At 56.9% G+C, this 15,126-nt stretch overlaps 1 protein-coding gene across 2 annotated transcripts in view; it reads left to right on the forward strand.

Moving 5' to 3' along the window:
• The window catches only part of Utp20 (UTP20 small subunit processome component), a 77,091-nt gene that overhangs the window by 58,116 nt on the left and 3,849 nt on the right, over positions 1 to 15,126 (forward strand). For both annotated transcript variants that reach the window (XM_013072264.3, XM_087192697.1), the window contains 18 exons: positions 223 to 360; positions 1,586 to 1,725; positions 1,971 to 2,053; positions 3,434 to 3,726; positions 4,588 to 4,727; positions 4,942 to 5,098; positions 7,290 to 7,388; positions 7,828 to 7,995; positions 8,937 to 9,103; positions 9,807 to 9,948; positions 10,531 to 10,647; positions 11,446 to 11,616; positions 11,732 to 11,863; positions 12,407 to 12,517; positions 13,215 to 13,294; positions 13,635 to 13,704; positions 13,790 to 13,972; positions 14,731 to 14,862. In XM_013072264.3, the coding sequence (XP_012927718.2) occupies positions 223 to 360; positions 1,586 to 1,725; positions 1,971 to 2,053; positions 3,434 to 3,726; positions 4,588 to 4,727; positions 4,942 to 5,098; positions 7,290 to 7,388; positions 7,828 to 7,995; positions 8,937 to 9,103; positions 9,807 to 9,948; positions 10,531 to 10,647; positions 11,446 to 11,616; positions 11,732 to 11,863; positions 12,407 to 12,517; positions 13,215 to 13,294; positions 13,635 to 13,704; positions 13,790 to 13,972; positions 14,731 to 14,862 (2,523 nt within the window). The remainder of the gene's footprint in view (positions 1 to 222; positions 361 to 1,585; positions 1,726 to 1,970; positions 2,054 to 3,433; positions 3,727 to 4,587; positions 4,728 to 4,941; positions 5,099 to 7,289; positions 7,389 to 7,827; positions 7,996 to 8,936; positions 9,104 to 9,806; positions 9,949 to 10,530; positions 10,648 to 11,445; positions 11,617 to 11,731; positions 11,864 to 12,406; positions 12,518 to 13,214; positions 13,295 to 13,634; positions 13,705 to 13,789; positions 13,973 to 14,730; positions 14,863 to 15,126) is intronic.

The following is a 15,126-nucleotide window of genomic DNA, read 5'->3' on the forward strand; positions in this document are numbered from 1 at the left end:
TGCGGGTGAAAACAGCGCCCCCTTTCTGTTTCCTAAGAAGTTTAGCGGCTCAGGGCTGCTCTGTTAGAAGAAAGCTGTGGGTTGTGTTTCCGAGAGGAGTTTGCACGGTAGCATGGCCCAGATTGCGCCCCTTCATCTTCTCCTGGGAAAAGGACATGGTGTCGCAGTGGCCTGGTTGTGGGTGAGGTCTCAGTAACTGGTGCGAACTCGATCTGCTCACAGATCCACAGAAGAGCGAGGGCCTTGAAGAAACTGGCGAAGCAGCTAACGGAAGGCATAGTGGTGCTGTCCTCCAAGTCTCTGCAGAATTACATCATGCCCTATGCCATGACTCCGGTTTTTGATGAGAAAATGCTCAAGGTAGGGTGTCACCGCGCCTGGCTGTGACTGCGTTTGAAGTTGGTTTCGTGTAGGGAGCATTTAGCTGGTTATCACTTCCTATCCAGTCTGACAAAATCTCCCATTTACATCTAATGTGGTTACTCATAAGGTTGAGTTTAAATTTGTGGCCTTGTTATTTATTTTCTACTTGCCTTGTTTTCTTTTTCTCTTTTTCCTTCTGTTCCTTCTTTTGTTTGGATTTTTTAATGTCTACATTAGTTTTAAACCATATAATATGTTGTTATTTTGGCTTTATACAATAATCTTTTAAAGAGATAAGAAAACGTATTTGTAATTTCCGGTGGTCTTCATGCCTGTGTGTAGATCCAGATGTTCGCCTTATATCCTGAGTCTGTCGTTCTGGCTGATAGGATGATGTTCTCATTTGGTGGCTGTCACGTGTCCCTCTCCTGTGGCTCTTTCCCCACTCGTCCTTGCTTGCGTGTGCTGTCAGCACCAGCTGCAGGGCCAGGGCCTCCGCCACTGTGGCCTCAGCTCTCCTGCTGCAGCCTTACATTCTCCACGCACGGCAGTGTGGGTAATTCCAACTCTCTTAAGGATCCCCATCCTGTCTGATGTCCACAGTCTAAAACCTGCTGCTCGTGGACTGTCCACTCTTCTAGTTTAACGTGTGAAGCCAAACCTGGTTCCTTGCTGTCATCAACAACATTCCCTGAGAAATGTCTCCGAGGCACTGAGCTTTCTTTCTTTCTTTCTTTCTTTCTTTCTTTATTTTGGTACCAGGGAACAAACTTGGGTCCTTGTGCTTGTGCAGCAGGTAGTGAAACCACTGAGCTAAATCCGAGGCTACCGCACTGTGTTTTTGAGTGCTGAGAAGTGTGGTGAATGATCTTGGACATCGTCACCTCCATGTTTTTGCAGTGCTGGAAATTGAACCCAGGGCCTCGTGCATTTCTTTTCCAGCTTGTGTCCATCGTGGGAGTCTCACCCACCGCCTAGCCTTGACCTCATCAGGAGGGCGAACCAGAAGAGAGCCCAGAACACCTAACACCCTTAAGGAGGGCATCGCCCCTCTGAGCTGATAGGGTCTTCTCCTGGGCTTGGAGGGAGGAACGGCACAATTTGGATGTCTCTTCCCCTTCTGTAGTTACCCATGCTGTTGGCTGAGCTCCTCATGTCCTGAGAAGCCATGTGTTTTGCCAGTAGTATTTATTCTCTGTCATGCTCTGTGTTTACTTTACAGCATGAGAACATAACCATTGCGGCCACGGAACTTATTGGAGCTGTTTGCAGACACCTCGCCTGGCCTGCCTACGTCTATTACCTGAAGCACTTCATCCATGTCCTCCAGGCAGGGCAGATCCATCAGAAGCTGGGCGTCAAGTACGGGCGAAGTGTCTGTTGTAGCTTTGTTTCAGAAATGCAGCCTTAGCATTGCTTCCTGCCTTGGTCCTCGGTTCTCTGGTTCTCTCGGTTTCCAGTTATGTAGTGTTAATGACGTTACGGTGATGCTTGTTAAAGTAAAAAACACTGGTAGAAGTCACTTCGGTGTTTGTGTCTTTAAGTTTCCTCTCAATAGTCAAGTGGGACTGATGCCAAGTGGACATTTTTGTGTCTTGCATGAGCAGCTTGCTGGTGATAGTACTGGACGCGTTCCACTTTGACCACAAAACTCTTGAAGAACAGATGGGAAGAATTCAGAGTGAGGAAAGTAAGTTTTTAAAACTTTCTTAAACTAGGTTTTCACCACCTGGGATAACTGATGATTTGTGAGTCAGGGCGCCTGCCTTCCCCTGTTCCCCACCCCACCGCCGGCCTTCAGGTGAGGCTCATGCCCCTGACAGCTCTGCTGCGGTTCGGCTTAGGCTTAGTGGCAGCTACGCCTCATACAAGATGCAAAGAGAAGCTGTCTCTAAAGTAGCCCAGAAAAGGCTTTTCCTGAAATGTGAGACTTCTGTTTTATTTTTAAGTTCTGGCAGATGTTTGTATACGTTCATCGTTCCCTGTGGGCAGTTGGTATGTGTACACGACACAGCTTAATTCTTCTTACTTCCCTGTCCCTCTCCCCTCCTCCATTTCTTAGGCCCCTTCCATGTGTGAAAGATCTGTCTCTGTTTCCTATTATCTGTCTTTACTTTGCTATTTATTTATAATGTGGGGTCTTTTTCCAGCCCTGGGGATTGAACTCAGGACCTTGCACTTGCCTGGCCCTTGGGTTTTTTATATACGAGAAACCATGTGATAGCTAAGCTTGTGTGCCTGATTTATTTCACTTAACATTATGGCTCAGTGGTGCCGCGAAGGCTGGCGGTGGGTGTGAGGCGCAGGGGAAGGCAGGCGCCCCCCGCAGGAGACCTGCCCAGCTCCGCACACGCTGCGCCTGTGGGTGCCCGGGGCTCCCCTTAGGGACCCCACAGTTTCAGCCTGAGAAACAGGTTCACGGGTGTGAAGCAACTTTCCCAAAGCTGCACAGCCAGTGAAAGAGGCCACAGTGCCGCTTCCTGAGAGAGAATGCCGGCCAGGCCGGCCCGGGACAGGCGGCCACAGGCACGTCCTCCAGCCCTGGGCACAGTCGCTCTGTCCCGTGGGCAGTGCTCCCTCCTCTGCTGAGGAAGCCAGCGCTACCAGGGCACAGCCTGTGTCCATGCAGGGTCCGCCTGCCTGGCCGTTCCGCACCGCCTGGTTTTCTTTAATCAGCTGGATCCTGCACAGCTTCTGGCTGCCCTTACGCCTTCCATACCTTGTCGTGGTTGTGAGTGTAATGTTACGGGAACCCCTGAGCACTGTGCTCAGGGTGCTTTCCTCTGGCTAAGCCTCCTCGTCCCCGTGTGTCCCCCACCGTGGGTCTGGATGGCTCTGCCCTTGCTGTGCCAGTTTCCAGGCTCCCTTGACTCTGTCCCTCGTGAGACTGACTCCTCCCTGGGAGGAAGCAGGAAGTGCAGCCCTTTCTCCGCCTGCCAATTCCTCAGCGTGTGCCCAGTCTGTCCCTCACTGTCGATCAGATAGGTTTTATTAGATGTCAGCGGTCAGGGACAGACCGCTTGTCACCACTGTCGCTCCTCATTGACTTAAGGTGAGTTTTATTTCTTAGACGCAGACACAGTAGAAATGACCGAGTTCCCAGAGGAGGAGGCCATGGAAGTAGAGCCCCCAGGTGAGGAAGAGAAGGACAGCACAAGGAAGGTGTCAGGTGCTCCTGAGGCGGCCGGAAACCTGGAGGTGGCCGACCCTGACGGGACAGCCGCTAAGGAGCCCACGTGTGCCCCTCCGTCCGTCTCCTTCCTCCCTCGGAATAAGGAAGAGCTGGAGAGAACAATTAACACCATCCACAGGACTGTAACTGGGGACATCCTGCCCCGGCTGCACAAGTGCCTGGCGTCCACGGTAATACCTGGATCTGGGCGGCTCCCGCGCTGGGCTTTCCTGCTCTCCACTCTCCGTCCTTCCTTCCCTCCCTCCCTCCCTCCTCGGCTCGGGCCCATCTCCACCACAGCCGTCAGTCATGCGCCTGCAGTAGCATTTCAAGTGGAAGATGCACGCTTTTTCTCTCTCCAAAGTAGATGTTCAAACGACTCCCACTTCCAAAGAAGTTGATTACAAATTAAACTATGTTTCCCTTCCTGCTATTACCACTTCTCTACTGTTCACAATTCTTCCCTCCACTGCAAACAGGGCTAACATTCACTGGTACGTTTTCGTGAGACCAGGGCCTTTCCTCAGTGTGAAACCTGAGCCAGCAAACTGTGGCCCCTGCACTGCCGTAGTTGTTATAAATAAGGACTTACAGGAGCACACACTTCTCTGTGTATTATCTAATTCTGCTGTTGGATTACTGTACCAGAGTCTGGTAGCTTCCATAGATACCACAAAGCTGAAAACGTTTATCTTTACAAAAAATGCGTACCAACTGCAGTATAAATATCAACTTGGTCGTTTATGTGAGTTTTATGTGTTTCATAGCAATCTTAATTCATATCTTGGCTTTATTTTTTCCTCTAGATGCCTCTTTGGTAATAGAACATTCTTATTTCTATTTATTTTTATAATTTTTAGAGGCCAAGCCTCAGATGGTACAATTTTTCTAGAAGCCAGTGAATTAGAAATTAGAAATTAGAATTAGAAATTAGAAAATTAGAAATTAATTCATTAGAAATGAATTAGAAGCCCGGCTTCCAGGAGCGGGGTCTCCAAGTCGGCAGCATGGGGCCTCGTTTTGCCTATAGTTGACCCCACCTTTTCTGGCAGACTAAACGGGAAGAAGAGCACAAGCTCATCAAGTCAAAGGTCGTGAACGACGAGGAAGTGGTCCGCGTGCCCTTAGCGTTCGCCATGGTGAAGCTGCTGCGGTCCGTGCCGCAGGAGGTGATGGAGGCCAACCTGCCGAGGTGTGTGGGGACATGCCAGGCGGGCTCAGGCTTGGGCTCGGGCTGGGGCTGAGGCTGGCCCTTCCCGTCCACTCCGGAATCTCGTTAGAAGTCACCGATTGCTGTGGTTCTGTCTCCCAACCGGGAAATCGGGTTATGAAGTTAGGAGAAGGACGTTTGTATTTTTACTCGTTTCTGCTTAATTCATCAGCCATTTTTTACCTGTACTTTCCAGCATCCTGCTGAAGGTGTGCGCCCTCCTCAAGAGCAGGGCACAGGAGGTCCGGGACGTGGCGCGCAGCACCCTCGCCAAGATCCTGGAGGACCTGGGCGTGCGCTTCCTGCAGTACGTGCTCAAAGAGCTGCAGACCACGCTGGTGCGAGGCTACCAGGTGCGTGGTGAGCGCTGCGGCCCGGGCCGTGGGCCTGGCCAGGGAGCTGAGCCTGCGGGCAACTGCAGGCGGCGAGCAGCAGGAGAGAAAGGTGTTAGTCAGAAGCCTCCCGGGTCTGACTTTTCAGACGATCTCAGAGGCCTGAGTTATGACCCTTTTCCTTGCAGATTATTTGGTATCATTTCATATTCTCTGGACCCTGAACTCCCTGGTGAATGTGTACTGAATGTATTGGCACAGGGTGAACAGGAAAGAACCTGCACATTCGCTTGAGAGTCGGCACACAAATTGTAAAAGCAGGAAGGGCACCAGGTAGAATCTAGAGCATTCTGAGCGGGTGCCTGGCTGTGTGGCCCTCATGCTCTGAGCGCCCCAAAAGGCAGCACCGGGGAGTCTTGAGCCGTGCGGGAGTTTGGGCGCTGCACCTGGGCCACAGGAAATACATTTTGGGAAGACCTTCGGGTGACTCTACAACTTGTCTTTTCACAAGCCCGGCCAGGACGCCTGGTGGTCGGCGTCACCTGATGTATCTTCATCTGTTGACAGGCGCACCCAGCCTCCTCTGTAGGTTGTAGGGCTGACCCTAAAATATCAGTGCTTATTCTGACCGTCTGTCTCAGTGGTTGCTCTCGGAATTACCAGGGCAGACTTACTCTTCATACTACTCCTGGTGGAGCGTAGAAACCTCGCCATATGGGTCCTTCTGCCTCCCTTTTTCAGTTATGGTTGTTTACATCTCTGTGTCCTTGTCAGGCAGTAACACACCTTTAATTGTCAAACATTTTTAAAAACTCAAGAGGAGAAAAGTAGCCCATCTCTCTCCAGCTGTTTCCCGTTTCTCTGCTCCTCCTTCACTCCTGAGTCCCCAGGCTTCTGGCTGAAGAGCTCCAGAGCAGGCCGGGTCAGGCTGGCGGCAGCAGGCCTCACTTTGCTCTCTTCCGAGCATCTCCGTCTTCGTTTCGCCTCCATCCTTGAGGACCTGTGAGGTGCGGACATGATTCTGCCCTGCTGGTCCTGTTCTTCCAGCGCTGTCGGAGTGCTGCCTGCCACTCCCCCTGGCCTCTCTGGGGAGCTGCTCAATTTGTCCTCCCAAGAAACACACTATTTGGCTGCTTCAAAGACCTGGGCGGGCTGAGCTGTTCGGGTTGTACTTCCTCCCCTGCTTCCTGTCAGGGCAGTCCTCCTCGGCAGAGGCCCGTGACAGTCAGACCTTGTGTTCTCTCGCCGTGGCTGAGGCCTGGCTCATTTTCTTTCCAGGCTCCGCTCTCCGGTTTCAAGGCGGTCGTTTCTGTCAGTCTGACTGCGGTCCCCTGACTCCTTCCTCTCAGCGCCGTCCTGCCGCTGGGGTTCAGTTCTACAATCCCCTCCCATCTGTATCTTGCTGCCGTGGCTGGCATGAGTCTTGCCATTGAGTTAGTCCTGCAGCCTGAAGCCTGGCGCTCACTGCTGCACCTCGCCCTGCCCCTGGCACAGCCGCTCCGGTGCCCTCAGAGCCGGGCCCTGGCGGGGAGGAGACGGTGCCCTGTTGGAGAGCTGGGTGCGCTCTGCTTCCCTCTTCCCCGAGACAGGGCACAGCTCCTCCTCTCCCTGGAACCCGCGCCCTCTCAGGGGCCATGTCTGTTCGCTTCCCTTCCTGAACTGGAGTGCCTTTCGGTCGCTCACGAGAGGCGGGAGAGGCGGGAGAGGCTGGAGAGGTGGGAGAGGCGGGAGAGGTGCAGTGTGGCAGGCCCCCAGCTGCAGTGCAACACCTCGGGCCCAGGCGAGCTCCAGCTGTGAAGGGCACAGGGTACAGTCACGTGTCGCCCTTCTCCTCTGCACTGTCCCCAGGTCTGCCCTAGTGTTTGTTAAAAGAGCTGAAATAGGGTTGAGAGAGCAACTGGTTTAGGGTTTAGTGTCAATTGTGTAGGCACTGCCAAAATTCAGGGATTTTAAAGAAATTACATGAGCACCACAAGAAACACTTGTCAGTGTAAAAAATGGTATTCGGGGAAGGGGATGAAGAAAGAAGATGTGTGTGCGTTTACCGGTGCCCGTGAGGAGTGTGAGTGGACCCTGGATTGTAAACATGTACTGGTGGAAATTTTTGAAAATCAGCAGCCATGCAAAAAAAAGCGACATTGGCCACTGAAGCGACAAGCATGTGCGGTGCATGTGGGGTGCTGACCAGCCTGGCTGTCCGTGTCCACTGCAGGTCCACGTGCTGACCTTCACTGTGCACCTGCTGCTCCAGAGCCTGGCTGGCCGCCTGCAGGTCGGGGACCTGGACGCCTGCCTGGGCATCATGACCGAGGTGAGCATGAACGAGCCTCGCAGCGCCGCAGGGCCTGCTCCGGGAGGTCGGCGGGGAAGACCGTCAGCCTTCACACCGGGAGCCTTCTTCCCTCCGGGAATCCACTCTACAGGCACAGTCAGACTCAGTCAGGCTGGGCTTTCTATAGAAGGATGCTTGGCTTAGGATAGTGTGAAATTAATAATCGGCTTTTAATAATCCTGGGAGGCAAGATTGGGAAGAGAATCAGTTTGCTGCGCAGCCCTTTGTTCACTGGGGAAATACAGACCGAAATTTTGAAGGTCAGTTTAAACACTCGCTCTTCAGCAGTTAAGATGCTGGGAAAGGCGTGGGAGCGTGTTTCTCTCACTCTCGTGAGGGGCTCAGCGGCGGCGGGCGAGCGGTGGAGCCCACAGGGCAGACCCCACAGCCTGCCCTGCACCCGGCCTTCTCTCCGCAGATGTTTAACCGGGAGTTATTCGGGGCTGTGGCGGAGGAGAAGGAAGTGAAGCAGATCCTCTCCAAAGTCATGGAGGCGCGAAGAAGCAAGAGCTACGAATCCTACGAGATCCTGGGCCAGTTTGTAGGAAGAGACCAAGTCACAAAGCTCATCCTCCCGCTGAAAGAGGTGAGGGCTGAGAGGGCTGTCAGGTCCCCGGCCAATCCTCGAGGCCTCAGCGCCCAGGAGCCTGCGTGGCCACCAGGGGCACCGTGCAGTCAGCTGCTTCTCCCAGGCCCTAGGAAGAGACTGGATTTACTGGGCGCTAAGCACTGCTGCCTCATGGCTTCCTGTCTGCACACCCATCCGGCCCGATCATGGTATTTCTGTTCACAGATAGAAAACTCAGGCTCAGGAGAGCCAGGCGAGGCGGTGCATACCTGTAACCTTAGCTGCTCGGGAGGCTGAGGCAGGAGAATCCCAAGTTCAGAGCCAGCCTCGGCAGTTTAGCAAGACATTATCTCAAAAGAAAGGCAGGCGGGCTCAGGAGAGCAGAAAGAAACGTGGTGAAAGGAGAAAGTCAGGCTCAAGTTCCAGATCTTTCTGGTCTGAAGTCCCTCCCATTTCCTTTTGTCCCCTACAAAGGAGAGAGTGTCACACACACATGTCAGCCCTGAGCCCTCGGCACTGTTACTAGCTCATTCTCTCCGGGTTTATTTCCCAGACCTGTGGCCTGAGCCCTAAACTCCGGCTGTCCCAGTGCTGGGTGAGCCCCGCGCAGTTCCCCCTGAGGCTGGTCCCCGGGTGACCGGGCCTTGGACTGCGGGCACCCTGCTCCTGACAGCAGCCGAGGCCACTGGTGTTTTGCTGGGGCTCGGCATCGGCCAGTAACTGACTTCCCACCCTGAGGCTTTGCCTCTAGCCCTTGCTGTGCGAGGTTCCCTTCACGAGGCCACTGGAGCACCCCTCGTGCACTCAGAAAGGTGCCAGTCGCCCGGGAGTCTCACGCGCCTGCACAGGTGCCCGGGCCTTGCCGCCGGGGAGGCAGGAAGGGACCCAGACGCTGGTCGGCTCTGGGCTGCAGGTTGGAGGCCTGTGTCCCTTCGGAGTAACGGTCACGCTGGCCACAGGTCCTGCAGAGCACCACGAGTCTGAAGCTGGCCCGGAAGGTGCAGGAGACCTTGCGGCGGGTCATAGCGGGGCTCCTCGCGAACCCCGAGATGGCTGCGGAGTCGGTGCTGCTGCTGAGTTACGGCTTGGTCAGCGAGAATCTGCCGCTGCTAACGGAGAAGGAGAGGTAAGCGTGGGAGAACCAGCCAGGCTGCCCTCAGGCGCTCACTTCTGAGAAGACGCTCGTTGGTTCTCAGAGGATTAACTTAGGGTTTCCCTCAGGCAGAAACAAGCTGTGTCTGTCCGACCTGTAGACGGTTCTGGGCTGGTGGTGTTGGGTGAGAGTCTTCCGAGTGAACCCTTCTCTCACCGGCGCTTCTTTGAATTGAGGCAGTGGTGGCCGTAGCCAGTCTGACCCGTTGCCCAGCACTGGAGACTGAACCCAGAGCCCTCACACTAAGTTACATCCCCAGCCCCCTTCTAATTCTTTATTCCAAAACAGGGTCTCACGACATTGTCCAAGGTGGGCATGCACTTGCCACCCTCCTGCCTCAGCCTCCAGAGTGCTGAGATTGCGGCCATGAGGCACCATGCCGGGCCTCTCTGGCCCCATTTTTGTTTACTTATTCACTGACTGAAAGGATAGGTTTGAATGTGTACTCCGTCTGAATTCAGAGCGAGACCGTAAGCGCGTGCAAATCTCCCTCGGGCTTGCTGCTGTGTCCTCGAGGCCGAGTCCTCCTGTGCGTTCAGGCCGCGCCCCGGCTGTGCACCTGCACTGCTCTTCCGGGGCTGTGGTCGCCGTCCACAGAGGGCAGAGTGCTCATTGTTAGTCCCGGGCACGGCTGATGGTGTCCTTCTGTTTTCACCCCCGTGACCGTGACCGGCAGGAGTCCCGCAGGCCCCGTGCCTGACCCCCGGCTGCCCCCTGCCAGCTGCCTGCTGCTCCCACCAGCCCCGGTGCGCGGCGGGCCAAAGGCCGCGGTGAGCAGGAAGACCAACATGCACGTGCTGATCGAGTCTGGGCTCCGGGTAAGTGGGCGCGGCCCCATCTCCCGCTGCGCCCCGTGCTGTGCACGGATGTGGGGCGAGGCCCGCAGTGGTCTCCGCGCTGCTTACCTGCGCAGTACCTCAGCAACCAGCTGTCCCAGGATTGACATCCCACCTTGTGTCTGCGGGACACTGGGCCCCACCACGACTGCCTCTGAGCCCGCTGGGGTCTCAGTGAGGACTGCCCTGGGCACGGATGGAGCCTAGGCCTCACTCAGCTACATCCTGGCCCTTCTGGATCTTTGGCTTTGAGAGAAGATGTCACAAAGTCACTAAGTTGCGCAGGCTGGACTGGAATTCACGGTCCTCCCGCCTCAGCTTCCCCAAGTGCTGTGATTACAGACGTGCCCTGTGATGGGGAGCCCAGTCGTTCTCTGTCCTCGGGTCCTGGCTCCCGGGAGGAAGCCCGGCCTCTTCCTCACCCTGGACACATGTTGCAGCCCCGAGCTTCTCCCCAACTCCAGAGCCGCTGCCAGCCTCGGCCTCAGGCTGCGCCGGCCCTGCCTCCGCCTCCCCAGTCCCTCCGGGACTCCTGACCTTTCCCGCTCTGTCCCGACCTCGCAGCTGCTGCATCTGAGTCTGAAGACAGCCAAGGTCCGGGCCTCGAGCGAGTGTGCCCTGGAGATGCTGGACCCGTTCGTGTCCCTGCTCGTCGGCTGCCTGGGCTCCCGGGACGTGAGGGTGAGCAGTGGCCGTGCCCCTGGGGAGATGGGGTCTGGGACACCAGAGCCACGCCGTGCGCTGATGGCTCCCGTGTGTGTGGAGCTGACGTGGTGCCGCTCGGCCCCGGATGGAGCCAGGACGGGTAGAGGTGTCCCTGAGCTGTCCCTGAGCTGTCCCTGCCGCTGCCGCCGCTGTCGGGAAGATGTTAACGCTAACCCTGCCTCCCCCGGTGCGGACGTTCTCAGGGTTCCCTAGGTGGGAACACAGGCCGGGGGCTGTCTGAGAACCAGGGGCTGCAGGACCCCACTTCTCCCGCTTCCCACATGACAGCGCTGGGGCCGGATAGCGTCTCTGGAGTCCCGGTTTAGGTGAAGGCCAGGACGCAGGCTCCGCGCTGTGGCCCCGTCTGCCTCTCGGGCCCTGGCCTTCAGTTGGCTGTGCGGGGCCCCTCGGACTGGCGCACCTTCTCCATGTCCTGTGTTCAGCGCTCACGTGCTGTGACCCTGGTCACTCCCTCGCTCGGTTTCGGAGCCAGCTGTCCGGCCCCCAGCTCCGCATTGTTCCCCAGCAATGATAAACACAGCGCTTTGGACACCGTGTGCCTGGCGAGAACGGGTGGCACCGAAGGCGCTGTGAAACAGGCTCTTTAACAGCGGCCAGCTGCCAGCCGGGAGCAGGGAGGCCGCACCTCTGCCCTGGCCTGCGCCCTGCCACTCGCGGGCATCCGGACTGCCCTCCTCCGGCCTGGCCGCCGGCCCAGCACTGGTCTGACATGTTGCTTGCTTGTGAGCTTCGCCTGCTTTTCCTTGTCCCCAGGTCATCACGGGCGCGCTGCAGAGCCTCATCTGGGTCCTGCGGTTCCCTCTGCCATCCGTAGAGGCCAAGGCGGAGCAGCTGACGAAGCACCTGTTCCTCCTGCTGAGGAGCTACGCCCGGTTCGGCGCTGCCCGGGGCCAGAACTTCCACCTGGTGGTGAATTGTTTCAAGGTGGGTGAGGCCAGGTGGCTCAGGTCAGGCGGTTTTCCCGGAGCCCTGTGCCCTGGGGCTGGAGGGCTTGCCTATCATGTGGGTGCTGCCTGCTAACGCTCTGCTGCGCCTGCAGTGTGTGACCGTCCTCATGAAGAAAGTCAAGTCCCACCTGGTCACTGAGAAGCAGCTGCGGGTCCTGCTGGCCTATGCTGAGGAGGACATCTACGACTCTTCCCGGCAGGCCACTGCGTTCGGCCTCCTGAAGGTACGGTGCTGCGAGTGGTAGCGCCTGCAGGTTTCCAGCCTCCCCGGTGTTCAGAATAACATGGACTTGCTGTGGGATAAGCTGTAGACTTCTGAGTTCATTCCTGTCAGGGCTGTCATTTTGATGCGTCAGAAACAAGCTAACGTGTCTGCTTATGGAAGCGTTCGAAGCCGGGGGGCTGAGGCAGGAGGATCGCAGGTTCCAGCCCAGCCTGGGCAACTGAGCAAGACCCTGTCTCTACATTCAAAAACAAAAACGGGTAGAGCTGTAACTCACGGTGGAGGCCCTAGATTAGCCTTCAGTACTCAGAGAGAGAATGTCTGAGCTCTACTGACATTCCCGGGCGCTCTCCTGTTACTTACTGTATTGAGTACTTTTTCCTTCTTGAGGTAAAGCACATGTTACCTGAAATCTACCATCCTACCCATTTTTCGGCGCACGTTGCTTTTCGTGTGGGGTTAGTTTTGTTACGTCTGAAAACTGCCCGCTGTGCCTGTCCGCGGCGAGCCCGTGACGTGCGTGCCTTCTGCTTTCCCATTTGAGGCTATTTTATCGAGGAAGCTGCTGGTGCCGGAAGTCGAGGATGTCATGCGAAAGGTGTCCACGCTGGCCATCTGTGCGCAGAGCGAGCCCGCCAGGGTCCAGTGCCGACAGGTGTGTGCTGCGCACGGCTGCGCCCGTCAGGACGGCGGCCTTGGGGTCCCAGTGAGGACTTGGGGGTTGGGGAAGGACAGCAAGAAGCTGCCTCGGTCTTGGGCAGGGAGGGCGGGATCCAGCCTGTCCTCCCCTCGTCGGAGGAGCGCATCTGTGAGGACGCACTGAGGGGTGGCGTCAGGGCTGTGGGCAGGCTTCGCCCGGAAGGGCTGTCGGGGCTCCGTGTCCCACCGTCCCCACGGGGAGTAAGACCCTGGGTGCTCGTGTGAAAGCAGGCTGTGTGGACTCTGGCTCGGCTGGCTTTCCGGTGCCACACAAGCAGGGTGCCCCATCACTGTAACCCGGCCAGTGTCCCCCGCTTCCTGAGGGGCTGAGGAGTCAGCCAGGACACGCAGGCCGCGCTCGGTGCTCGGGTGCATGGGGTCCCCTCGGCGTCGCTCCCGCCCCTGCCCACCATGCATCCCCAGCACCCCACACCCCCTGGCAGAGAAGTGCCTAGGTTCAGGGTCTGCGGGGACAGGCACGGCCGGCCAGGGTACGAGGTGGCCGGGGGCAGCCTCGGGCAACAGGGACGGGGTGCCAGGCTACACGCTTGGTGGCAGAGTACCCGGGAGCCAGCTGTGCCCTCGGGTACTTGCACCCCTGCAGGAGCCCTGGAGCGGGGCTCAGCTGCCGTGACTGACTTCTGCCCCTGCAGGTGTTCCTGAAGTACCTTCTGGACTATCCCTTGGGGGAGCGACTGCGGCCCAACCTGGAGTTCGTGCTGGCGCAGCTGAAGTAAGCTTTGGCCTTGGCCACAGGGCTGGGGCTGGAAGCTGCACATTCCCCGGCTGCCACCTTGTGACCCTCGGCTTCCGCTAGATGCTGAGCTCAGCTTTGCGTGGCAGCGGCAGGGGTCGCTTTGCACACCAGCTCCTCTGAGCACTCATGGTCCCTGGGGCCACTCGGGAGCGGTGGCGCCACTCAGTGGCATTTGGAGCTGCCCAGCAGCCTGGCGGAGGCGGCACACGGCAGTCAGGGAAAGCACACTCTGCCCGGAGCACGAGGAAGGATGGCAGGGAGCTGCTTCTGCCGACGGCCGGTGCAGCAGGCACTCAGCCCTCACGTTCTGCCGCAGTTACGAGCACGAAGCTGGCCGGGAGTCCGCCCTGGAGCTGATCGCCAGCCTCTTGGACGCCTTCCCTCAGGTACGAGTCCCACCGCGCTGTGGCATGGTGCCACCCCAGCCCCTCACCGCCCACCCTCCATGTGCTCAGCCCGCCCCTCCCACAGGGCCTGCTGCACGAGAACTGTGGCCTGCTCTTCGTCCCGCTCTGCCTGATGATGGCCAACGACGCCTCAGCCTCCTGCAAGAAGATGGCGTCCTTGGCACTCAAGGCCCTGCTGGGCAAGCTTGGCCCCGCGAAGAGGGACTGGCTCTTCCACCTGGTCACCTCCTGGTTCCAAGGCAAGAAGGTCAGTGGGAGGGCTTTGCCAGGCCCACACTTTACATGGGCACCTGTGGTGGCTACGCCGGCCTCCCAGCAGTCGGGAGGCTGAGGCAGATGGATCCTGCGAGTTCTAAGCAGCCTGGGCTAAAAAAATCGCATTTTGCACTGAGTTGGCCTGTCCCCAATACCTCTGTTTTTATCTGATTATGGAATATTTTTAAAATTTCAAAAAATACAAGAAATAACAGAAAAGTAACCAAAACGTCAGCTGTGTTCTCGCTGCATTATAAATGTCATGGGCCTGGGCCCTGCTGGCAGGTGCCCTGGTCCCCGCTTCCTGGCGCTCCTGACACCCCACCTCTGTGGCCCAAAACCCCATACAGCCCGGCTATCGAATGGCTGTTGTTGGCCCCTGTAATTTGGAGGTGAGGGGGAGACATCTTTCCACTCTTTCTAATGGATTTATGCATCACAGAACTCGGTGCATAAAAGTGCCGCTTTAAAAATACCCCTGTGAGGGCCAGGGATTTAGCCCAATGGTTCCGTCGCCTGCCTCGCAAGCACAAGGACCTGAGTTCGATCCCCGGTACCAAAATAAATAAATAAATAAATAAATAAATAAATAAATAAATAAATAAAAATACCCTTGGGTGTGAATTTCTGCCCATTTCTTGGCATTCAGAGCTCCACAGAGTACACGGAGGCCTGGCGTCCGGAAGCTGCGTGTCCACTCCCTGGCACCAAGGCAGGGCCGCCCTGACCCGCTCTGCTTTGTTCTCGCAGCGGCTGAACAGACAGCTGGCCGCCCTCACCTGCGGGCTGTTTGTGGAGAGCGAAGGAGCCGATTTTGAGAAAAGGCTTGGAGCCGTGCTCCCTATCATTGAAAAGGAAATTGACCCTGAAAACTTCCAGGATGTAAGTGATTTTCTGGGAATAAAACTGTACCAGGCCTCATTGAAAATTGTTATTTGCAGTGGCGAAAGCTGTGTTCAGAAGCTGCTGTTCCATAGTAAGAGTTGAGGGAGCTGGAGCTGCCCTGCGTGCGGAGGGAGAGAAGTCCCTCCCCGGTCCGCGAGCTGACGCGTCGTCCGCCTGCAGGGGGCGCTGCGCTGTGTGGGCGCTGGCAGAGGCGGAGGCCTGGCTTCGCCCTGGGCAGGTGGGCAGGCGCCCGGGTCTTCA

This window comes from Heterocephalus glaber, unplaced genomic scaffold, assembly GCF_053883595.1.
Source record: "Heterocephalus glaber isolate CG9 unplaced genomic scaffold, H.glaber_assembly_v1.0 deba00001572, whole genome shotgun sequence".
In the NCBI taxonomy this organism is placed as follows: domain Eukaryota; kingdom Metazoa; phylum Chordata; class Mammalia; order Rodentia; family Bathyergidae; genus Heterocephalus; species Heterocephalus glaber.